The following is a 20048-nucleotide window of genomic DNA, read 5'->3' as shown; positions in this document are numbered from 1 at the left end:
TTAAGTATCTGGCTTCGGCTCAGGTCATGACCTCACGGTTTGTGGGTTCAAGCCCCCCGTCGGCTCTGTGCTGACAGCTAGCTCAGAGCCTGGAGTCTGCTTCAGATTCTGTATCTCCCTCTCTCTCTCTGACCTCCCCCTCCCCCCACTCGTGCTGGCCTCTCTGTCTCTCAAAAAATAAATAAAAAAACATTAAAAATAATTAAAAATCTAGAAACTAACCTATCCAAAGAACAGAGAGAAAAAGTTCTGATTCAAAATGATCAGGACCTCAGATATTTGTGAGACAATATCCAGTGTTTCAGTAAATGTGTAAATAGAGTCTCAGAAGGTGAGAAGAAAAAGTTGTTGAAAAAGGTGGCTGAGGGACTCCTGGATGGCTCAGTCGGTTAAGCGGCCAGCTTCGGCTCAGGTCATGATCTCACGGTTCGTGGGTTCGAGCCCTGCATCGGGCTCTGTGCTGACAGCTAGTTCAGAGCCTGGAGGCTGCTTCAGATTCTGTGCCTCCCTCTCTCTCTGACCCTCCCCTGCTTGCACTATCTCTGTCTCTCAAAAACAAACAAACAAACAAACACACACACACACACACACACACACACACACACACACAAAAGAAAAAGGTGGCTGAGCTCTTGGCAACTTTGGTGAAAAATATTAACTTTTAGATCCAAGAATTGCAATGAAAAGAAGGGTAAACACAAAGAATGCCTCACCCAGCCACATTTTAGTCAAACTAATAGAAGCCAAAGAGGAAGAGAGAATCTTTTTTTTTTTTTAATGTTTTTATTTATTTTTGAGAGAGAGACAGAGCATGAGCAGGGGAGGGGCAGAGAGAGAAGGAGACAACAGAATCCGAAGCAGGCTCCAGGATCTGAGCTGCCAGCACTGAGCCTGATGAGGGGCTGGAACTCACAAACTATGAGCTCCTGACCTGAGCTGAGGTCGGACGCTCAACTGACTAGCCAACCAGGCACCCTGAAGAGAGAATCTTGAAAGTACAAGGGAAAAACAAAACATCTCTTATGGGGATTTCATGATACAATTAAGGCTGACTTTTTACAGAAATAGGACAGTCAGAAGACACTAAAATGAGATACTCAAATGCTGGGGAGAGGAAGCGAACATAAAAAAAATACACGACTGTCAACTAACAGTTCTCTATCAAGCAAAACTGTCCTTCAAAAATGAAAGCAAAGGGGCACCTGGGTGGCTCGTCGGCTAAGCCTCCGACTTCGGCTCAGGTCAGATCTCACGTCCGTGGGTTCGAGCCCCGCGTCGGGCTCTATGCTGACAGCTAGCTCAGCCTGCAGCCTGCTTCCGGTTCTGTGTCTCCTTCTCTCTCTGCCCCTCCCCCTCTCATGCTCTGTCTCTCTCTGTATCAAAAATAAATAAAAACATTAAAAAAAATAAAAAATAAAAAAATAAATAAAATAGTTTAAAAAAAAATGAAAGCAAAATAAGGGCATTTTCATATAGAGAGATGAAAGTTATGCATTACTAACAGAGTCTTTCTACAAAAAATGCTCAAGAAAGTTCTTCAAACTGAAGTAAAAGATAACAAAGGTAATTGGAATCCACAGGAAGAAATGAGGAGCAAGATAAACAGAGAATACGTGGGTAAATTACCATAAAAGTAAACTCAAAAGTTAGCATAGAATTGAAGCCACCTTTCAACTACCATGTGCCAGTTCTCTAAAATTAGAACTTTTATTTTGATGTCTTTGAGAAGTGAGGAAGGATATAAATTAAAAACGGCACAAAAAGGGAACCTAGTAGATTCCTCTCTGTACAAAAATTTGAGGCTCTAAAGAGCTCTACCCTTTACTGTGAAGAATCAGAAATGGAACAGCCCCATGAAACTATGGACAGGTATCAGTCCTTTGGCACTTGAGAGAATTTCAAGTCTTGAATTTGGTTAGTCTGTCATAGGCTAGCCATAACACCTGTGCCTGGCAAAAATCAAAGGCACATCATCTCTGGAGGAAAATACCTATGTCATAAAACTCATGTTAGAATACCACGACTAATTGGTCAGTGTTCACCATACAACCAAAGATAAATCAACACACAAGTAGACTAGACTTTCATCAGCAAGAATTAACAAAATAGCAAACAACAAAAACAGACTTCTGTTATTGGAAGACGTAAACTGTAACAATCATGCTTTATATATTTAACAATATAAGAGACTGGTTTGAAGGTATCAAAAGGAAAAGTTAACAACAGCAAGCATATTTGGAAAAGATCTACAATAGAATTTCTTAAAAATCTGTAACTGAAATTTAGAATTCAGTGGAGGTTTTAATGGCAGACTAGGTACAACTGGAGAAAGAATTAATGAATGGACAATTGATGAGAAGCAAAATCTGTAAGCCAGCACAGAGAGACAAGGCAACAAATATAGGAGACAGTAAGACATAAAACATACACTGAGAAGATCTAACATACGTTTTGTTTTGTTAGTTTTTATTTAAATTCCAGTTAACATGGTGTAATATTAGTTTCAGGTGTACAATTTAGTGGTTCAGCACTACCATACACTACCTGGCCCTCCTCACAGCAGGTGCACTCCATAATCCCCCTCACCCATTTAGCCCATGCCCCTCCCCTCTGGTAACTATCATTTGTTTTCTATAGTTAAGACTCTGTTTCTTGGTTTTCCTCTCTTTTTTTTCCCCCGTGATCATTTGTTTTGCTTCTTAAATTCACATGAGTCAAATCATATGGTATTTGTCTTTCTTTGGCTGACTTATTTTGCTTAGCACAATACTCTCTAGCTCCATACACATCATTGCAAATGGCAAGATTTCATCCTTTTTATGGCTAATATTCCAGTGTGTGTATGTGTGTGTGTGTGTGTGTGTGTGTGTTTATAACCATTCATCAGTCAACTGATTTGGGGGCTCTTTCCATAATTTGGCTTTTGTTGATAATGCTGCTAAAAACATTGGGGTGCATGTGTCCCTTTGAGTTACTGTTTTTGTATTCTTTGGGTAAATACCTGGTAGTACAATTGCTGGATCATAGAATAGTTCCATTTTTAACTTTGAGGAACCTCCATAACTCTAGTAGCATATGTTTAATCAGACTTCAAGAAGGAAAATAAACCAAATGGAGCATGGACAATATTTGAAGAGATAATTGCTTAAGAATTTTACAAAAGTGATGAAAAACAATAACCTTCAAATTGAGGAGATCCAACGGATTTTAATTAAGTGAAACCCAATTAAGATAAATAAAAAGAAGTCTATAACTAGACACATCTGAGTGATACTGCAAACAACTAAACAAAAACCAGAAAATCTTAAAAACAACCAGAGAAAAATGACGGATCACTTTCAAAGGAACAATACTAATGAAAGATGGAAGACAAGGGAATGATAGTGTCAATGTGTACAAAGGTTAAAAACTGTTAACCTAGGATTTTATATGGTGGAAATGTTCTGATAGGAAAGAATCAAGACAAAGATAGATATATTGTCTGACAAACACTAGAATAATTCATTTCTAGTGGTTTCGTTTTCATTAAAAGAAGTTCTAAGGGGCCTGGGTGGCTCTGTCAGCTAAGCCTCCGACTTCGGCTCTGGTCATGATCTCATGTTCGTGGGTTCGAGACCCGCATCAGGCTCTGTGCTGACAGCTAGCTCAGAGCCTGGAGCCTGCTTCCGATTCTGTGTCTCTCTCTCTCTCTGCCCCTCCCCCGCTCATGCTTTGTCTCTCTCTGTCTCAAAAATAAATAAAATATTAAAAAAAAAGTTCTACTTGTAGAAGAATAGAATTCTACCTGTAGAAGGTAGAAGAAAATGATCCCATATAGAAGGCGTAAGTTCAGAAGGTTTGGTAAAGAAACTGGTAAATATGTGAGAGACATTAAGTGGATGCTAACTGCATACGGCAATAATAATATTTTGTAGGATTAAAACTGTAGAATTAAATTATACTTTTAACAGCAGCTGGGATAAAAGGGTTCACTTCATAATTTAAAAGGTTTATTTCTGCAGCTATTTATTTCAAAATAGTAAAGTGAAAATTGAACTTACAAGAGAAATAAATTCAGCATGATGGCTCTGGCTATATAATAATCTATTAAACTATTGCGCTTTTTTTGCCTTTTTTTGGCAATTGAAAACTTTTTATTTGCCTTTCATTGAGCAATTGAAAACATCTTTAGAAAGTGTATCAAGAATGCCTTACGATCTTACTAAAACAATTAAAAATTGGCACAGCATTTTTAAATAACTGCCTACCATTCTCTTGCCTAAATGTATAATTGTTTAGCCAATCCAGTCTCAATTTTTAGACAACTTATTTTCAGTTTAATTAAATGAGCTTCTTTACAGATAAATTTTTGTAGATATGAATATTTCTTTGAGATAAGTTCTTAGATGTTCAATCATGGTATCAAAATATATTTAAGGTCTTCATCAAGTGGCTTTTCAGAAATCTATCATTTGCAATTCTGACAGCAATATGTGAATAAGTACACCCACTTCTCCATATTTTCATCATTGCTGAATTTTATCATTTAAAAATATTTATTTGATGCTAAAGAATATCTGCTTTTAATTTGTGTTTGCTTCATTGCTAGTAAAAATAAACATCTTTTCATGGATTTTCTGGAAAATTCTGAATGGTTATGTTTATATTCACTTCTGTAAGATATTTAGTTTACTGCTTAAATTTTTATGTAAACCAATCAAATAACCAGATTTGTTGGAAATTATACATTATTAGACTCAATGAGATTCTGGGAAATACTAATGTGAGAAACAGCATTTTTGCATGGGCTTTGAGACACCGTGATTAAAAAGCCTTCTTCAGTGATTCCTAGCTCTGTGACTACTCCACAGAAATGAAGAAACCCGATGACTGGTTTCTACATAAGTGGACTGTGGGTGTGATGGGACTGGCTTTCCAACCTGCCTAGCATGTAAACGGAGTGTCCTTCCACTGGACTCACTTGGCCATGCTCTGCTGAGACAACATCGAGCCCTCTCAAGTCTCAGGACTCTCTCCTTGTAGCCAGCAATGCTTTGTCATCTTAATTACTAAGTCATTTTGGGAAGAGTTTCATTGAATGTTAATTTTACCAGTACATGTACTGAATATTCAATTTGGAATGTCATAATTAGGGACCAACATGTCCACAATAAAAATGTTAGTGCAATGGGAAGACTTTTAATTTTTTTATTTTTTTGTTTCTAGAAACCACCAAGTTTTATATGACAGAGATAATAATTCAGCCATCTGAAAGAAATTTTTCCATCATACCAAGGTACAAATAACAAATTAAGTTTAAGTAATTTTAAATGTGGAGAATGATAGGTACAAGTGATTATTTGGGAATTTATTTTTATTTATACCTCCTATGGGGGGGGGGGGGAGAAAACCTTTGAGAAAGGCTTTTAGACAGTTGACCCAAATCACGCATATAAAAGACTTGAGGATTCATTTATGGTTTGCTTACCTAGTAGCATAAACAATGTGCTTCTATAAACATCTTCTAATTCTAAAAGCTTTTGGTGCTTCTTTCTATTTGCCAGATATCCAAGATCTTATAACCTAATCACCAATAGGTTTTGAATAATTATTTCTGGTTTTAACTTATTTAAAATGTGAGACGTGGGTCAATTTTCAAATAACTCCTTTGGGTTTTTTTTTTTTTAATGTTACTTAGCCACTAAATCCATTAGTGTTTTCTTTCATGGAATCTTTTTAGTTTGCAAACAAGTTATATAGTATTATCTTTCTATTCATTTATGGATATCTGAAACTTATGGCAATCTGATTTTAACCTTAACATTTATTCTCATGTAAATACTTTGATTCTGTACTTCAGCTTTGACTTTCTGAGGGGATCCAAATGGTAATCGTTGAGATAACTGTCTAATGTTTGGGAGGAAACATCTCACCTTCTTTTTTAACTCACTCAACCATTTAATGTACTACAGCACAAGGGGAATATTGACGTGTCTAATACAGTATTTTATATTCAGTCAAGGAATAGTTAGGTTCAGGGTGGGAAACGTATTGAGGATTGCAGAACAGGTTATAAGAAGACTGGAGCAAACACAAATACATTAAAATATATTAAAATCCACATTAGCACAGTCTGTGAAGGACTGGGCAGCATATAGAAGAGCCTGGCTGCACGCACCTCTGCCTTCTAGGTGCCCTGTGGGTATTTTTGGCTCCTCTTGCCAGTTAGAGTTATTATGAGAGGCATATTGTGAAAATTGATTTCTGTTCAAACAGGTCTCAGTTTGTACAGAGTGTTGTCGCCCAGTGTCTGGTGGAACTCTCTACTGCGAGAAGCACTTTTAGATTCACTATTCAAGGTCATGACGGCAAAGCATACATCTTGGTAAGATCTTATTTCTCCCAGCTTTCTGTAACCTGGTAATCCGGGATCTGAGAAATTCTTTAGTCTTGCCATTCTTTTTTCTTAATTCTCAGGTCTAGAAAATAAGTGATCAAAAACTGAATTCATAATGTCAGTTTAATTCCCAAACCAACCTCAATGACAAAAGATCAAGTGCCTTTATGTGGTAGGGATATAGAGAGAAATAAAACCGGATTCCTGCTCCCACCACAAATAGTTTTTCACTCTAAGTTGTTAATGGCTTTTCTTGGTCAGTATAACACAGTCTGTCTCTGTCATTTTCCTCCCCTTATTTATATTCCCTGTTTTTCCCTTTTGATACTCTAATGTTTGAAATATATTCCGATGCTCCTGTTTTTCTATATGTGTGTATGTGATAAGAACACTTAATGTGATATCTACCCTCTCCATAGATTTTTAAGTGCATGATAACAGTATTGCTAATTATAGGCACAATATTATACACAGATCTCTAGTACTTACTCATCTTGCCTAACTTAAACTTTATACTCTTTCATTAGCAACTCTCCATGTCTACCTCCTTCCAGCCTCTAGCAACCATCATTTTACTCTCTGCTTCTATTAGTTAGACTGTTTTAGATTCCTTATATAAGTGGGATGAGGCAGTACTGTCCTTCAGTGTCTGACTTACTTTACTTGGCATACTGTTCTAAGAATTCATCTGTGTTGTTGGGTATTACACGGTTTCCTTCTTTTTTAAGGCTGAACATTCCGTTGTATGTATGCAGCACATTTGTTTTATCCATTCATCTGTTGAAGGGCATTTAGATTGTTTCTGCATCTTGGCTGTTGTAAATAGTGCTTCAGTGAACATGGGTGCAGATACCTCTTCAAGATCCTGATTGTAACACATTGATATTTGAGAAGTAGTGGCAAGTTTTGGATAAGAGGCCCTGCAGTTAGCTGAATCATTCCCTGCATATACCACAAGCATCTAATATTATACTGTTGCTGTTAAACATAATGGTCTGCAGAGAAAAATTTAGACCATTTTTGCGAGAATCCTAGGAATCAGGGCCTAAGTCTCTTCTCTGCCTCCACATCTATTTTATTCAACCAATAAACATATATTAAACATTTATTCTAAAGGTACTGTTCTAGGTGTTCAGGATTGAACAAAAAATGCCATTAAGGAACTCACAAGCTAGTAGGGAAACGTGGTGGCTAGAAGGAGGGAGGAGGTTAGGTTGTTGTTAGGTGTGACCATCCATTATGGAGACCCCGTGCTTCTCTGATTCCAGATAATTTCTACCAAAGCTAAAATACTTTCAACTGAAGTTAATACTGAGTATACCTGATAGTCCTAGTCTGAAATTAGTTTTAATTTTCTTTTATCGTAAGGTTTTCAAGTCAAACTCAGGAATAGGAACTTTTAAAATCTACTAATATATATGTGAATTAAAAATTTTTTATTTTTTATAAAAGTAATACATTCTTGAAACAGACAGTGTGAAGAATATAGAGGAAGTGGTGTTCCCCTATCTTGTCTTCTCTCCTGTCTTGCTATATCACTGTATTTGAAGGTGAAAATTATTAATCTGCTATGTGTACTTCTCCCTATCCATATATAACTGTATGTTCATACACTCACATTCTGCTTTTCTGTTTGTAAAACATACCAGAATCATATAATGAGCATTTTTCTTCAATATGTTTACTTCACACCACAGTATATAATAAGGATTGTTTCTTGTTAGTGTAAATATAGAACAGCATCTTTAAGGACTAGAATTCCAGTGTGTGGTTGTTAAAAATAGTGAGGCAATGAGAGTGATCTTTCATGTGTATTTTAATACTTCTTTAGAAATGAACCTTTCTAATCTAATATAGTATTAGAATTTGTGTATTTTAAATTGATAATTATCATCTTCCAGAAAAGCTGTATTAATTTATCCCATATAGTGAGATATTCTTGGTACCCCGCCCAGATCCTCTTTATTCAGTTTGGTACACCCATTTCCCAGCAGCTGAAAGGTGTGGGTTGCTAGTGGCACTCACCTTCTTCTCCAGAGACTTGTCCTTATGTGACAGATGCCACTTTGTTCAGAAAGTTACCTCTTCCGCACCCCTGCCCTGGTCAGCCTACTACCATTGATTTGACCCTGGTGTAAAAACAGCAGGGGCCTCCTGTCTGAAGGTGGGACAGGTTCTGTGGCTGGGATTCTTGCTTCAGAGCTCCCCGTGGGGTCAGGCTGAAGCCGGACTCCAGCTGAGCCCCTCAGTGAACAGCATGTGTCCAAATCCCGAAACACTCTTTTGCCAGCAGTCTAGACCCTTCTTCTGAACTGGATGATACCATTTTTTTGTACTTGCAAATCTGATAAGTGGAAAGGGTGGCAGATGATTTTTATGTTTCCTTATTACTAGTTATAAACATTTTTATATATGTGTACCACTTATTTCTTCTGTTAATTCTATTCATATTCTTTGCCTTTATTTCTGTTGGGCTGTTTTTGCCCCCTTATGTTTTCCTGGGAGCACTACATATTATATATAATAACTTTGTTATATACTATGAAATATTTTCTCCTAGTTGGCTGTCTTTTTTTTTTTTCTTTTATAATCTCAGTGGCTCTACCAGATGTTATACTTTGAAAGACTTAGAGTACATAAAAATTATATACATGGTTCTCCTGTATTTTTTTCCGGCATTTTATAGTTTTGTTTGTGTTTTGTTTTTTAATGGTGGTATGAGATATGGATAGGGTGATAATGATATTCTTATACTTGGGCTTTTCTCTCCTTATCTTTAGCTATGGCTTTTAAACTCAGACAGTTTGGTGATTGAATCTTTGGGAAGTTCCAACAGTATCACAAAATTCCCCCTGTTGGAAGACATCTTAAAGGCAGATTCCAGTTCTGCCTGGAATGCTATCAAGGTCCTCTATCAGCCATGCATCAAAAGCAGGAATGAAAAGTAAGTTGTGTGTGTGTTTTCTCATTCCACATCATGTTTTAGTTTCTTTTGCCATTTAGTGTTGAGAAATTAATGAATTAAATGGTACCATGCCACTTCCCTGTTTGAAGCTTCTAGGAGTTGTACTGCTCAGTGTTATGTTTTAAAGTAGATTGAATTATTACAGATGATTCATGCTAATGTGCAGAAAGCTTGCTTTTACTGAAAATAGTTGGTCTTTTTCTTGTAATCTCAGCTGTCTATGCATATGGCTGCAGTACTTAATCAGGCGCTATGAATATTTACTGATGAGCACTTTCCAGGCACGGGGGATGCAATAGTGAACAAAACATAGTCCTTTCTTCCTGGGTTTGTCATTCTAGTAGGGGGAAGACAGACCATAAAACAAAAGAGGCATAAAACCATGGACTGATGTGGCTTCTGCTAAGAGTCAGGCACTATTTGAGGGCTTCTAGCTCATTTAAGCCTAACAACAACCCTGTGGGGTAGGTACTATTATCACCTCTGTTTTAGAGATAGGGACACTAAGACACGGGTGTTAAATTACTCTAGTGAAATACAAAGCAAAGTAGTTGGAAAGATACAGGATGGGTGTAGGAGGTTTTCATTTTATGTTGAAAAGTCAAGAAAGTTTCCTAAGATGATATTTAAGTGGAAAACTCAAAGTGAAGGAGTGAGCTTTATCTGAGAGAGCAGTGTTCCTGGCAGACAGAACAGATTGAAATACATAGTTGTCCTGTACTCTCCACTGGGTTTGGTAAAATTTGTACTAAGAACAGAAAGATGGCGGTCTTTTTCTAGGAAGTAATCTATCTTTGTGTTGTTCTGAGGTATGATCAGAGACTATGGCTTATGCTTTGACATTTTGGGGACTTTGGTGTGTGTATGTATGTATGCGTGTGTGTGGCCTAATACATAGTCACCTTTTAAGCTGTTTGCTGCTTGTATTCTCTACATACTTGTGTGTGTGTATGTGTATGAGTGTGTGTCTTTATAGATTTATGTAGTGAAGCTTATTAAAATCTTTCAAGTTCTTATTTATTTGAAATATGTTAAATCATACTATGATTATGGATAAATAATTTTCTTCTGATTTTGATATATGTTTTTGCATTATATATTTTGAAGCTATGTTATAAGGCACATAAATGTCTGTGCCATGACAACTTGACTAATTGCATATTTTATCCAGAAGAGATTTTGTTGTCCTTCTTTGTGATGCTATTTCCATTTAATTCCAATTTGCCTGATGTTAATATTATTATATTTACTTCCCTTTTTAAAAATTGCTATCTTGTTATACCCCTCTTACCTGCAGTTTCATGTTCTGTGGTTTCAGTCCCTACGGTCAACCTGTGGTCCATTAGCAGATGATCTTCCCTCTGACATGTAGTCAGAGGTCAATAGTAGACTAACCTAGCCCGCAGCGTCTCCGTCATTCACCTCACTTCGTCTCATCACATAGGCATTTTGCCATCTCACACCCTCACCATCATAAGAAGTGTGAGTTCAGTACAGGAAGATATTTTGAAAGAGGGAGAGAAAGAGACCACATTCATATAACTTTTATTACAGTATATTGTTTTAACAGTTCTATTTTAGTTATTGTTTTTAATCTCTATCTGTGCCTAATTTATAAATTAAACTTTATCATATGTATGTTTAGGAAAAACATGATATATTTAGCGTTGGGTAGTATCTGGGATTTCAGGCACCCACTAGAGGTCTTGAAATGTAACCCCCGTGGAGAAGGGGAATGTTTTTCCATTTCTTTATTTTCAGCTATCCTGTGTTATTTTATCTTAGGTATATGTTTTGCTAACATGTACCTCATAAACTGCATGTAGCTGGATATTTTAAAACTCTAATAGGAGCGGGGCGCCTGGCTGGCTTTGTCAGTAGAGCATGCGAATGAGTTCAAGCCCATGTTGGGTATGGAGCCTCCCTAAAATTAAAAAAACAAAACAAAACAAAAAAGAAAAACAAACAAAAAACCCGAAATGAATTAAAAAAAAACCCCTCCAATATGGCAGTCTGTTTCAATAATGAATTTAATACACACTTGCTATGATTATAGATAGAGTTGAACTTAGTCTACTGCCTTTCACTTTGGTTGTCTTCTCTGCATCCTTTCTTTCCTCTGATGATTTAGAAGTAAAAAAATTTCCATGTGAAAATGATTTTTAGTGGTTGACCTGAAATTTTTAAAACATGTACTTAAACTTATTTTCTTTTTTACTATCATTTTCTAGATTTAACTAGGATATGTACTCTTTACCAGAACAAGAAAAGACTCTTAATAAGGTGTCACATTTCTTCTTTTTCTCCTGAACTCTGTCCTCTTTGTTGACATCCTTTATGATTCTGGTGATGGTGGCAGTTTCTTCTTAGAGAAGTATCAAACCAACGCCCTGCCTCATTTGCTTCCCTCTTTTTAAACAAATATTTTTTTTAAGTTTTTATTTATTTTGAGAGAGAGAGACAGCATGAGCAGAGGAGGAGTAGAGAGAGAGGGAGACAGAGAGAGAGAGACAGAGAATCCCAAACAGGCTCTGCGCTGTCTGCATAGAGCCTGATGCAAGGCCTAAACTCACAAAACCCTGAGATGATGACTTGAGCCTAAATCAAGAGTGGGACTCTTTTAAAAAAAATTTTTTTTACATTTATTTATTTTTGAGAGACAGAAACAGAGCATAGGTGGGGGGAGGGGCAAAGAGAGAAGGAGACACAGAAACCGTAACAGGCTCCAGGCTCTGGCTGTCAACACAGAGCCTGATGCGGGGCTTGAACTCACAAATTGTGAGATCATGACCTGAGCCAAAGTCGGATGCTTAACCCACTGAGCCACCCAGATGCCCCAAGGGTGGGACTCTTAACTGAGTGAGCCACCCAGGTGCCCCTTTCTTCCCTCTTACTTATAGTCATGTATCATGTCCATGAGTGGTTTTATATTTTTATTGTATGTCTATTTTCATAAAAATATTTGATGTTTTAAAAATATTTACAGAAAGTATTATATAGTATGTATCATTTTGCAGTTTGATTTTTTTACCTAATAGTCTTTGTTTCACTGATTTGATGAAATATGCTCTTTTACATAGTTTTTTTAAAGTTGAACGGTAGTTAATCCTTGAATATCTAAAAATCTCATATATTATCTCTCTGAAAACCAATAAGATTTCTCTTTATCCTTGTTTTTCTAAGATTTCATACAGATGTATCTAAATGTGTTTATTCAGAATTTTCTCTTATATCACAATCTGTTCTCTTACAAATGAATTATTCTCTCAGTATCTGCGAGAATAATAATGATATTTCAAGTCTTCTGTTTTCTCTGTTAACTTTTTTCTTTTGGTGTTAACTCTCCTTCATTGAAAAGATTCCTTGTGTTTCATACTTTGCTTCGTGGTGTTTCTTTCCCCAAATGTTTGATAATTTCTCTAGAATTCCTGTGCTAGGATGTTTATTACATGTGAACCAGAACCTCGCGTGTCTTGCTCATTATTACATCTAGGTGAGTTCTCGTAGAGGTTCTCAATACATAAAATTTATGGTCGCATTTAACAAAACATTTGTCAAATGAATGGCACATCATTTTCTGCTTATTTTTATATTTTTGATAATTACTGTTTATCTATTGGTAACTGCCGTTATGGATTTGTGAAAGAGAACTCTAAGGATATACCAGTTTAGATGTGACAGTTTGTCTTTTGACAACTTTTGGGTACTAAGAAAAAGGAAGTGGTAGTAGATTGAGTTACTGTGGTGAACCTTATATTCATTATTGTGAAGAATCTTTACACTGCCTCTCTTAAGTTGTGTGACAGCGATCAGTGCACTGTCTCATTTCCTAACAAATTCCCCTAACACTGGAAATACAGTGACCATAGTCAGTTGTGTTCTGCTGTATTTGATTAGTGGACTTTTTTTTTCTTTTTTTTAACTTCATATGTCATGTCTTAGGGACATAATAAATGAGTTTGATGACTTCAGTTTGCCTGTTGTATACAACTACTTTTGTTGTATTTTTTTTCCTACTACTGTTTGATTCTTTATCCCACAAAGATAAGAGGAGAACTTCACAAGTTGGGTAAGCATCCTGCGAGTTACTGGCTTTTGTCTTTCAAGGACGTTGTCTTTTAAGAGACGTTAGTTTCTTTCTTTGGGGGTCATTACTGAGCAAACTGTAGATTCCCTGGCATATTTTTGGCACATAGGGTGGTGCATTAACTATTTTAGTCCAGTTGGCTGCAATTTTATTTCATTTTTTTTTAGTGGAAGTGTGGATTGCCAGATGGCAGTCTAAAAGAGGAAAATAGCAAATGTAACTATGGTTTTAGTTCCTTGAGCACACACACAAAGTGGCAAGTAATGTATTTAGAATGTTCTTTCTTTCTAGCAATAGATACACATGTCTCTTGACATTTTGAAGTCTATTGTTTTTTACCCCATGCCCCCTGCCCACAGTTATCTTACAACTTACATTGTTTAGTTTGTATATCAGAATTTAGATCATAAATATTAACTTTTTAGCTTTGGACCCTGAGCTAACTTCTGCAATTTGTGCTGATTCATCAATTCACCCATGGCCTCATATTCTCTAGAATGGGGGTCATTTTTTCCCATTAGGGGATATTTGGCAATGTCTGGGACATTTTTGGTTGTCATACTTGAGGGGCTAGTAGAATCTAGTAGGTAAAGCCTAGAATGCTCTTAAGCATCCTACAGTGCCTCAGAGAACCTCTACAGCAAAGAATGATCCAGCCTCAGATGTAGTAGTGACAAAGTTGAAAAACCCTGGTCTAGATTATCTCCTGAAATCCAGCTATGTCTACCTTTTCGCTCTGGGTGGCATAGCCCACCAGTTTCTGGAAATTTTATTTAGACCGGCAAATAAGATAAATTTTACTGTAGCATGAACCCAAACCTCTATATTCCCACATGCTAAGTTAGTTAGAATAAGAAGGATAAGTACAAACATACCATAAATGTTTATTGTTACACTTTTCTATTCTTCTTTTAGGGAAATGTGAAAAATAGATTTACTTTCAATAAACAATGATGAATTTTATAGGTTTTAAGTCCTTTGTTCTTATGTCTATAAGAAAAGAATAGGGGACTATAATCACTGAGTATAAATAAGTGGGGTTTTTTAAAAAGCTAAATTGCATTCTCTTTGTTGTTTAAGTTATATGAGTCCTATTATTGGTAGTGGTTCTTCCCATATTTTCCAAAAGATAAAATATCTGCTTTAGGGGTGCCTAGGTGGCTCAGTCAGTTGAGTGTCCAGCTTCAGCTCAGGTCATGATTTCAGGGCTCATGAGTTCGAGCCCTGTGTCAGGCTCCATGCTAACAGCTCAGAGCTATTAGTTATATATAACTATATATAAAAATCTTAACATTTTTCAGTATACAGTTCAGTAATGTTAAGTATATTCATATTGTTGTGGAAAAGATCCCCAGAGCTTTTTTATTTTGCAACTGAAAACTGTAAACCCATTAAACATTTTTTTTCTCCTGTCCCCTAGCCCCTGCTAACCACAATTCTATTTTCTGTTTTTATGAATTTGACTGTATTAGTCTGCTAAACCTGTCATAACAAAATGCCAAAAACTGGATAACTTAAACACCAGGAACTTATTTTCTCAAAGGCTCTGGTGGCTGGAAGTCCTGGATCAAGGTGTTGTCAGAATGGTTTCTGGTAAGGCCTCTCATCTGGGCTTATAGACAACCTCCCTCTCACTTGTCTGCCCAGGGCCCCCTCTGTTTGTGAGAACAGAGAAAGATAGATGAGAGGGGTGGAGAGGAGATCTTGCTTCTCTTCCTCTTCTGATAAGGACAGCAGTTCTATCTGAGTAGAGCCCCATTCTTATGACCTCATTTAACTTAAGTACTTCTTGAAACGCTGTATCTCCAAATACACTCCCATTGGGGATTAGAGCCCTAAGTTTTCTTATTCAACATATGAATTTGTAAGTGACTTTTTTAGATACTTCATGTAAGTGGAACCATAGAGTATTGTCTTTTTGTGAGTAGCTTATTTCACTTACCATAATGTCGTTAAGGTGACCCATCTGTTGTAGCATGTAACAAGCCTGCCTTTCTTCTTGAGTCTGAGTAGTATTTCACTGAACACTTTGATTACCCATTCATTCCTCAGTGGAAATTTGGATTGTCTCTTGTGCATTATGAACAGTGTGGCACTGATCTTGGTGTGCACATATCTCTTGGAGACCCTGCTTCCAGTTCTTATGTATATATAACCAGAGATAGGATTGCTGGATCAAATGGTAGTTCTGTTTTTAATTTTTTGAGGAGCCTCCATACTGTTTTCCATGGTAGTTGCAGCGTTTTACATTCCCACTACCAGTGGTTCTAATTTCTCCACATTCTCAACAACACTTACTATTTTCTGTTTTTTTTAAGATTTTATTTTTTAAGTAATATTTACATATAACATGAGACTCAAACCCACCACCCTGAGATCAAGAAGTGCATCCTCTGCTGCCCGAGCCAGCCAGACGCCCCTATTTTCTTGCTTTTTAATAGTAGCCATCCTAATCCAGGTGAAGTGGTATCTTATTATGGTTTTGATTGCATTTCTCTGATGATTAGTGATACTGAGCATCTATTCTTATATTTTTGGCCATTTTTATATCTTTGGAGAAATGTCTATTCAAGTTCTTTGCCCATTTTTTAATCAGGTTATTTGATTTTTTGTTGTTGAATTGCAGGAGTTAATGATTCTGATATTAACTGTCTATTTGACATAGGGCCTGCAAATTTTTTTTTCATTTCATAGATTGCATTTTTTAAGTTTATTTATTTATTTGGGGGGCAGGGAGAGGCAGAGAGAGAGGCGGACAGAAAGAATTCCTAACAGGCTCCATGCTCACTGCAGAGCCCAACATGGGGCTTGATCTCATAACTGTAAGATCATGACCTGAGCCAATGTGAAGAGGCAGACACATAACTGACTGAGCCATCCAGGCGTCCCAGGTCATTTTTTTTTTTATTGTGTCTGTTGATTGTGCCTTTTGATGCACAAAAGTTTTTAAGTTTTATGTAATTTCATTTTTACTTTGTGGCCTGTGTTTTCTGTGTCGATTTCATAAAATCATTGCTGAAATCTAGTTAATTGAGGTGCTCATACCTGATATGTCAGAGACTATCACTGCCTGAGATAAAATTAGGTGATTTTTATGAGTTTTAGAGGAATTTGCCCTTTTTGGTTGATGAAAACATAAACCACATGTTAATTTATGCTAATTTTATATCCAGCAGAATATCTAAGACCTGTTACCTAATAATTACATAACCTACTAAAACATTCAGCATGAATTTATTTGGATAGTGTATGAATATAATGCCAGAATGAGTGAATGAGCAAGTAAGCAAATGAATTGATAAGTGTCACCAACCCTTAAAGAGCACTTTATTAAACCATTTCTGTGTCTTCTGTGTCCCCACAAAGAAGTCACAGGGTGATATTGTCACTACACTCTAATTAGGGGCATTCCTTTTGCAGAGGAAGATTAATTTAAACTTCAGATGTGAATGTCCAAGTTTTATAGGTTATAAATGAGGAAACTGAGGTGCAGTGAGAGAAATAATTAAGTCATTTTATTAGTTGGTGATAGAACCAGAATTTGAGCCAGGTTGTCCTGATTCCATATTCAGTTATATTTCATTATATCATGTAGTCCCTCACCATAAAATTTTAGATCTGAAAATGTCACTATAAATGCATGTACTTCCTCAAGAACAATTCCTTTGGTAGTTTAGAATGTGTCAGCATTTTGATTACTCCCCAAAATATACTGCTTACTATACTCTATTCAGTAAATATTTGTGCATCTTAATACATAATATCAGCAGTGGAAACTTCTGATTTATACTATGTTCATATCTGATCTTCTACATCAAAATTGAAGAATATAAATGAGATTTTTTTTTAGAAGTCCATTGCCTTAGCTTCTTAGAACAGGAATGCATTGAAAGGAAATTAACCTAAAAATACAGAAAAGTTACCAAATACTTCTGGGGAAATATAAATGCTTCTTTGGAAAGTACTTTTCACACAATTATCTCCACTACCATCACCACTATTATTATCACCTAGACTTACCCATCTAGAATTTGTTCTACATTGTGAAACAAGTTGAACACATGCTTCTTTAATTTGTAATTGGAAAAATCCCTCCTGTGAATGGACTGTGTAAGTACAATGGTCTAAAGTCAAACTTACTTTATTTCGAATTCTTATCCACGAATCCATAATCATTAAAGAAGATACAGGAAATAAGACCAGGACATAAAATAAAAGTGAGTGTTTCCCCTAGAGATGCTAGTCAAAGCAGGTTTTCCTGTGAAAAGCAATCCATCTCCTGGAATTGCTTTCTGGAAAGAATCTGTTTTACCTCTTCTGAGGAAAGAATGAGACAAGTATAATCATGATCTGTGGGGGTAAAAGGGGAGAGGGGACTGGGATTGGCTAAAACATGGAGAATGTGTATATGAAATTGTTTCTTCACTTTCCTGTGTTTTTTCTTCACGTTAGGTATTTTTATAAGTCAGACCTGGAGTAGTTGTCTTCACTTTTTAACATCTGAAGGGTTTGGGTTTTTCTTTCCTCTTTTTATTACCTCCTACTATACGTGGTATGTGATTCCACAGCAGGAGACCAAAGATTAGTGCCATAAAAGAATTTATGGTAAAGTTAAAGCAATATGGTAAACATACACAGAAAAAAATCTTTAAAAAGAGAAAAATCCACATATATGTTGAGGAAAGGATTTTCATGGAAAAATCATATTCATTAGCTGAACCAAAGAAAATGGGAGAGAAGTACTCTCCTCCACTCCACCCCCTGGTAAAAGCTGAGAAGGGCTGGGCATGCATGTTTTCATGTACGGAGCTCCGGTAAGCTGCTCCTGATGCAGTGGCATGTAGCTCCAGACGGGTTGGGTGGGGAGTAGCGAGTGGCAGTCATCTGCCCACAGAGATGCTCCCATTTATTTGTGTAGCATATGAGGTTCTCCTCAAAAACTTGTATTTGAAGAGAATGTTCCACAGCTGATTTAAAAAAAAATGCTTGAGAACCACTGTTCTCTGTGCTATCCATTTCACCAGGCAAGGTTTGAATTCACTGGGTCATGGCCAAGTTACTGCTTTAACAAGAGTGACCACATTGAGATCATTTTAAGTTACCGAATGGTCTTCATCTTATCCAGCTGAGCTCTGTCTCCCAGAAGTTCTCATCCAGAGCACCAAAAAATTAATCTGTTGATTCTTAAATATGACAGTTCTTCACATATTCAGATAATCTAACGTTCAGTCCTAGATTTTTTTCTTAGCAACTTCAAATGAATGTTTTTAAGCTTCCCTTTCCTTGTGCAGTCTTTTTTTCACTTGGTCCCTTTTCCTATTACCATCTTGATTGCCCATAAGAAGATGTTGCTCCAGCATCCTGTCAACTTTACATAGATAGGGTGAATCAGAGAGAAGCAAGCTAGAACTAGGGATTCATTTTCCAGGGCTATTTTAGGTAATTTAGATGTAAGGTAAGAAGGCATTTACAGTGGCCCTGATAAGAGTGACTGGATTTCAAGAACCCATTGAATTTGGACATTCAACAGAAAAATTTTCAACCTCAGGTGTTGAAGATGGTCATTCATTTGTTGATTCAACAGATGTTTAATAACAGATGTTATTATTGTGCTAGGTACTGGAAATATAAAATTGAGCTAAAAGAGATCTGGTGCCTTGCATTGTAGAAAGTAGTAGTCTCTCTAGTGGGAAAGAGAAATGCAAAGTTGCAATACAATCAGTACTATGGAAAAAGAGCTAGATAATGTTAGGAGAGCAAATCATAGGGAGACCAAACAGGTCAGAATTGGATTCCAGAAGAACTAATGCTTAACTGCTGTCTGGAAGATGAGAAGCAGCAGACTCTGTAAAGAGTCTCTGGGTAAGGGAGAAAGCTGTATAAAAGGTCAGTGGTCAGAGCGAGCACAGTGAAGTCAAGAGGTGAGAAGACCCACGTGGCTACTCTGGAGCAGAGTGAGGAACAGGGAAAGGGTAGAGAGGAGGCAGGCCAACTTAGTATCATAAAGGCATTTTTAAAGAGCTTTGTCTTTGCATTTATTCTAAGAGCAGTAAGAATCTATTAAATATTTTGTCTAAAGAGAAGTGTGAGTTCATTTAATTCATGCTTCAGAAAGAGTATTCTGGCCACCAACCAGGGACTGTTTGGATATGGTAGATCAAATAGGAGACTGTTGCAAAAGCCCAAGAGAAATGACTATATTGGGTGACAGTAACTGAGATAGATTTGAGAGATAGTTAGTAATATTACAGTGTTTGTGATTAGATTTGGAACCAAACCACTATTTACTGGGATAGATCATGTTGGAAGAAGATCAAGTTTTGGGAGATCATGAGGGTCAGTTTTCTACATGCTGAGTTGAGTTACATTTGAGTCATGCAAGAGGAAATAGCAAACAGAGTTAATATGCACACCTGAAGTTCTGATGAAAGGTTTGGGCTGAGTTTTTTAATTTGTGAGTCATCTGCTTATTGGTCATAAATGAAGCCAAGGGCAAGGGCAGTTGTTAGGAAGAGAGGGTGGAAGGACTGAGCTGTGAAGAACTACCACATTTATGGGCCAGATAAAGGAGGGCAAGCCTGGAGAGGATATAGAGGAGTGATCACGGGGGTAGGAGGAAA

General features: G+C 36.7%; 1 protein-coding gene across 1 annotated transcript in view; it reads left to right on the top strand.

Annotated features, from left to right (window-relative positions):
* UBE3D (ubiquitin protein ligase E3D) overlaps positions 1-20048 on the top strand; it is a 152673-nt gene that overhangs the window by 37715 nt on the left and 94910 nt on the right. The window contains exons 6-8 of the mRNA XM_029944312.1: positions 5206-5275; positions 6256-6364; positions 9157-9320. Of these exons, the coding sequence (XP_029800172.1) occupies positions 5206-5275; positions 6256-6364; positions 9157-9320 (343 nt within the window). The remainder of the gene's footprint in view (positions 1-5205; positions 5276-6255; positions 6365-9156; positions 9321-20048) is intronic.

Source organism: Suricata suricatta, chromosome 7, assembly GCF_006229205.1.
Source record: "Suricata suricatta isolate VVHF042 chromosome 7, meerkat_22Aug2017_6uvM2_HiC, whole genome shotgun sequence".
NCBI classification, from domain to species: domain Eukaryota; kingdom Metazoa; phylum Chordata; class Mammalia; order Carnivora; family Herpestidae; genus Suricata; species Suricata suricatta.
The sequence above is the reverse complement of the archived record's forward strand: the minus strand, read 5'-3'. Positions and strand labels throughout refer to the sequence as shown.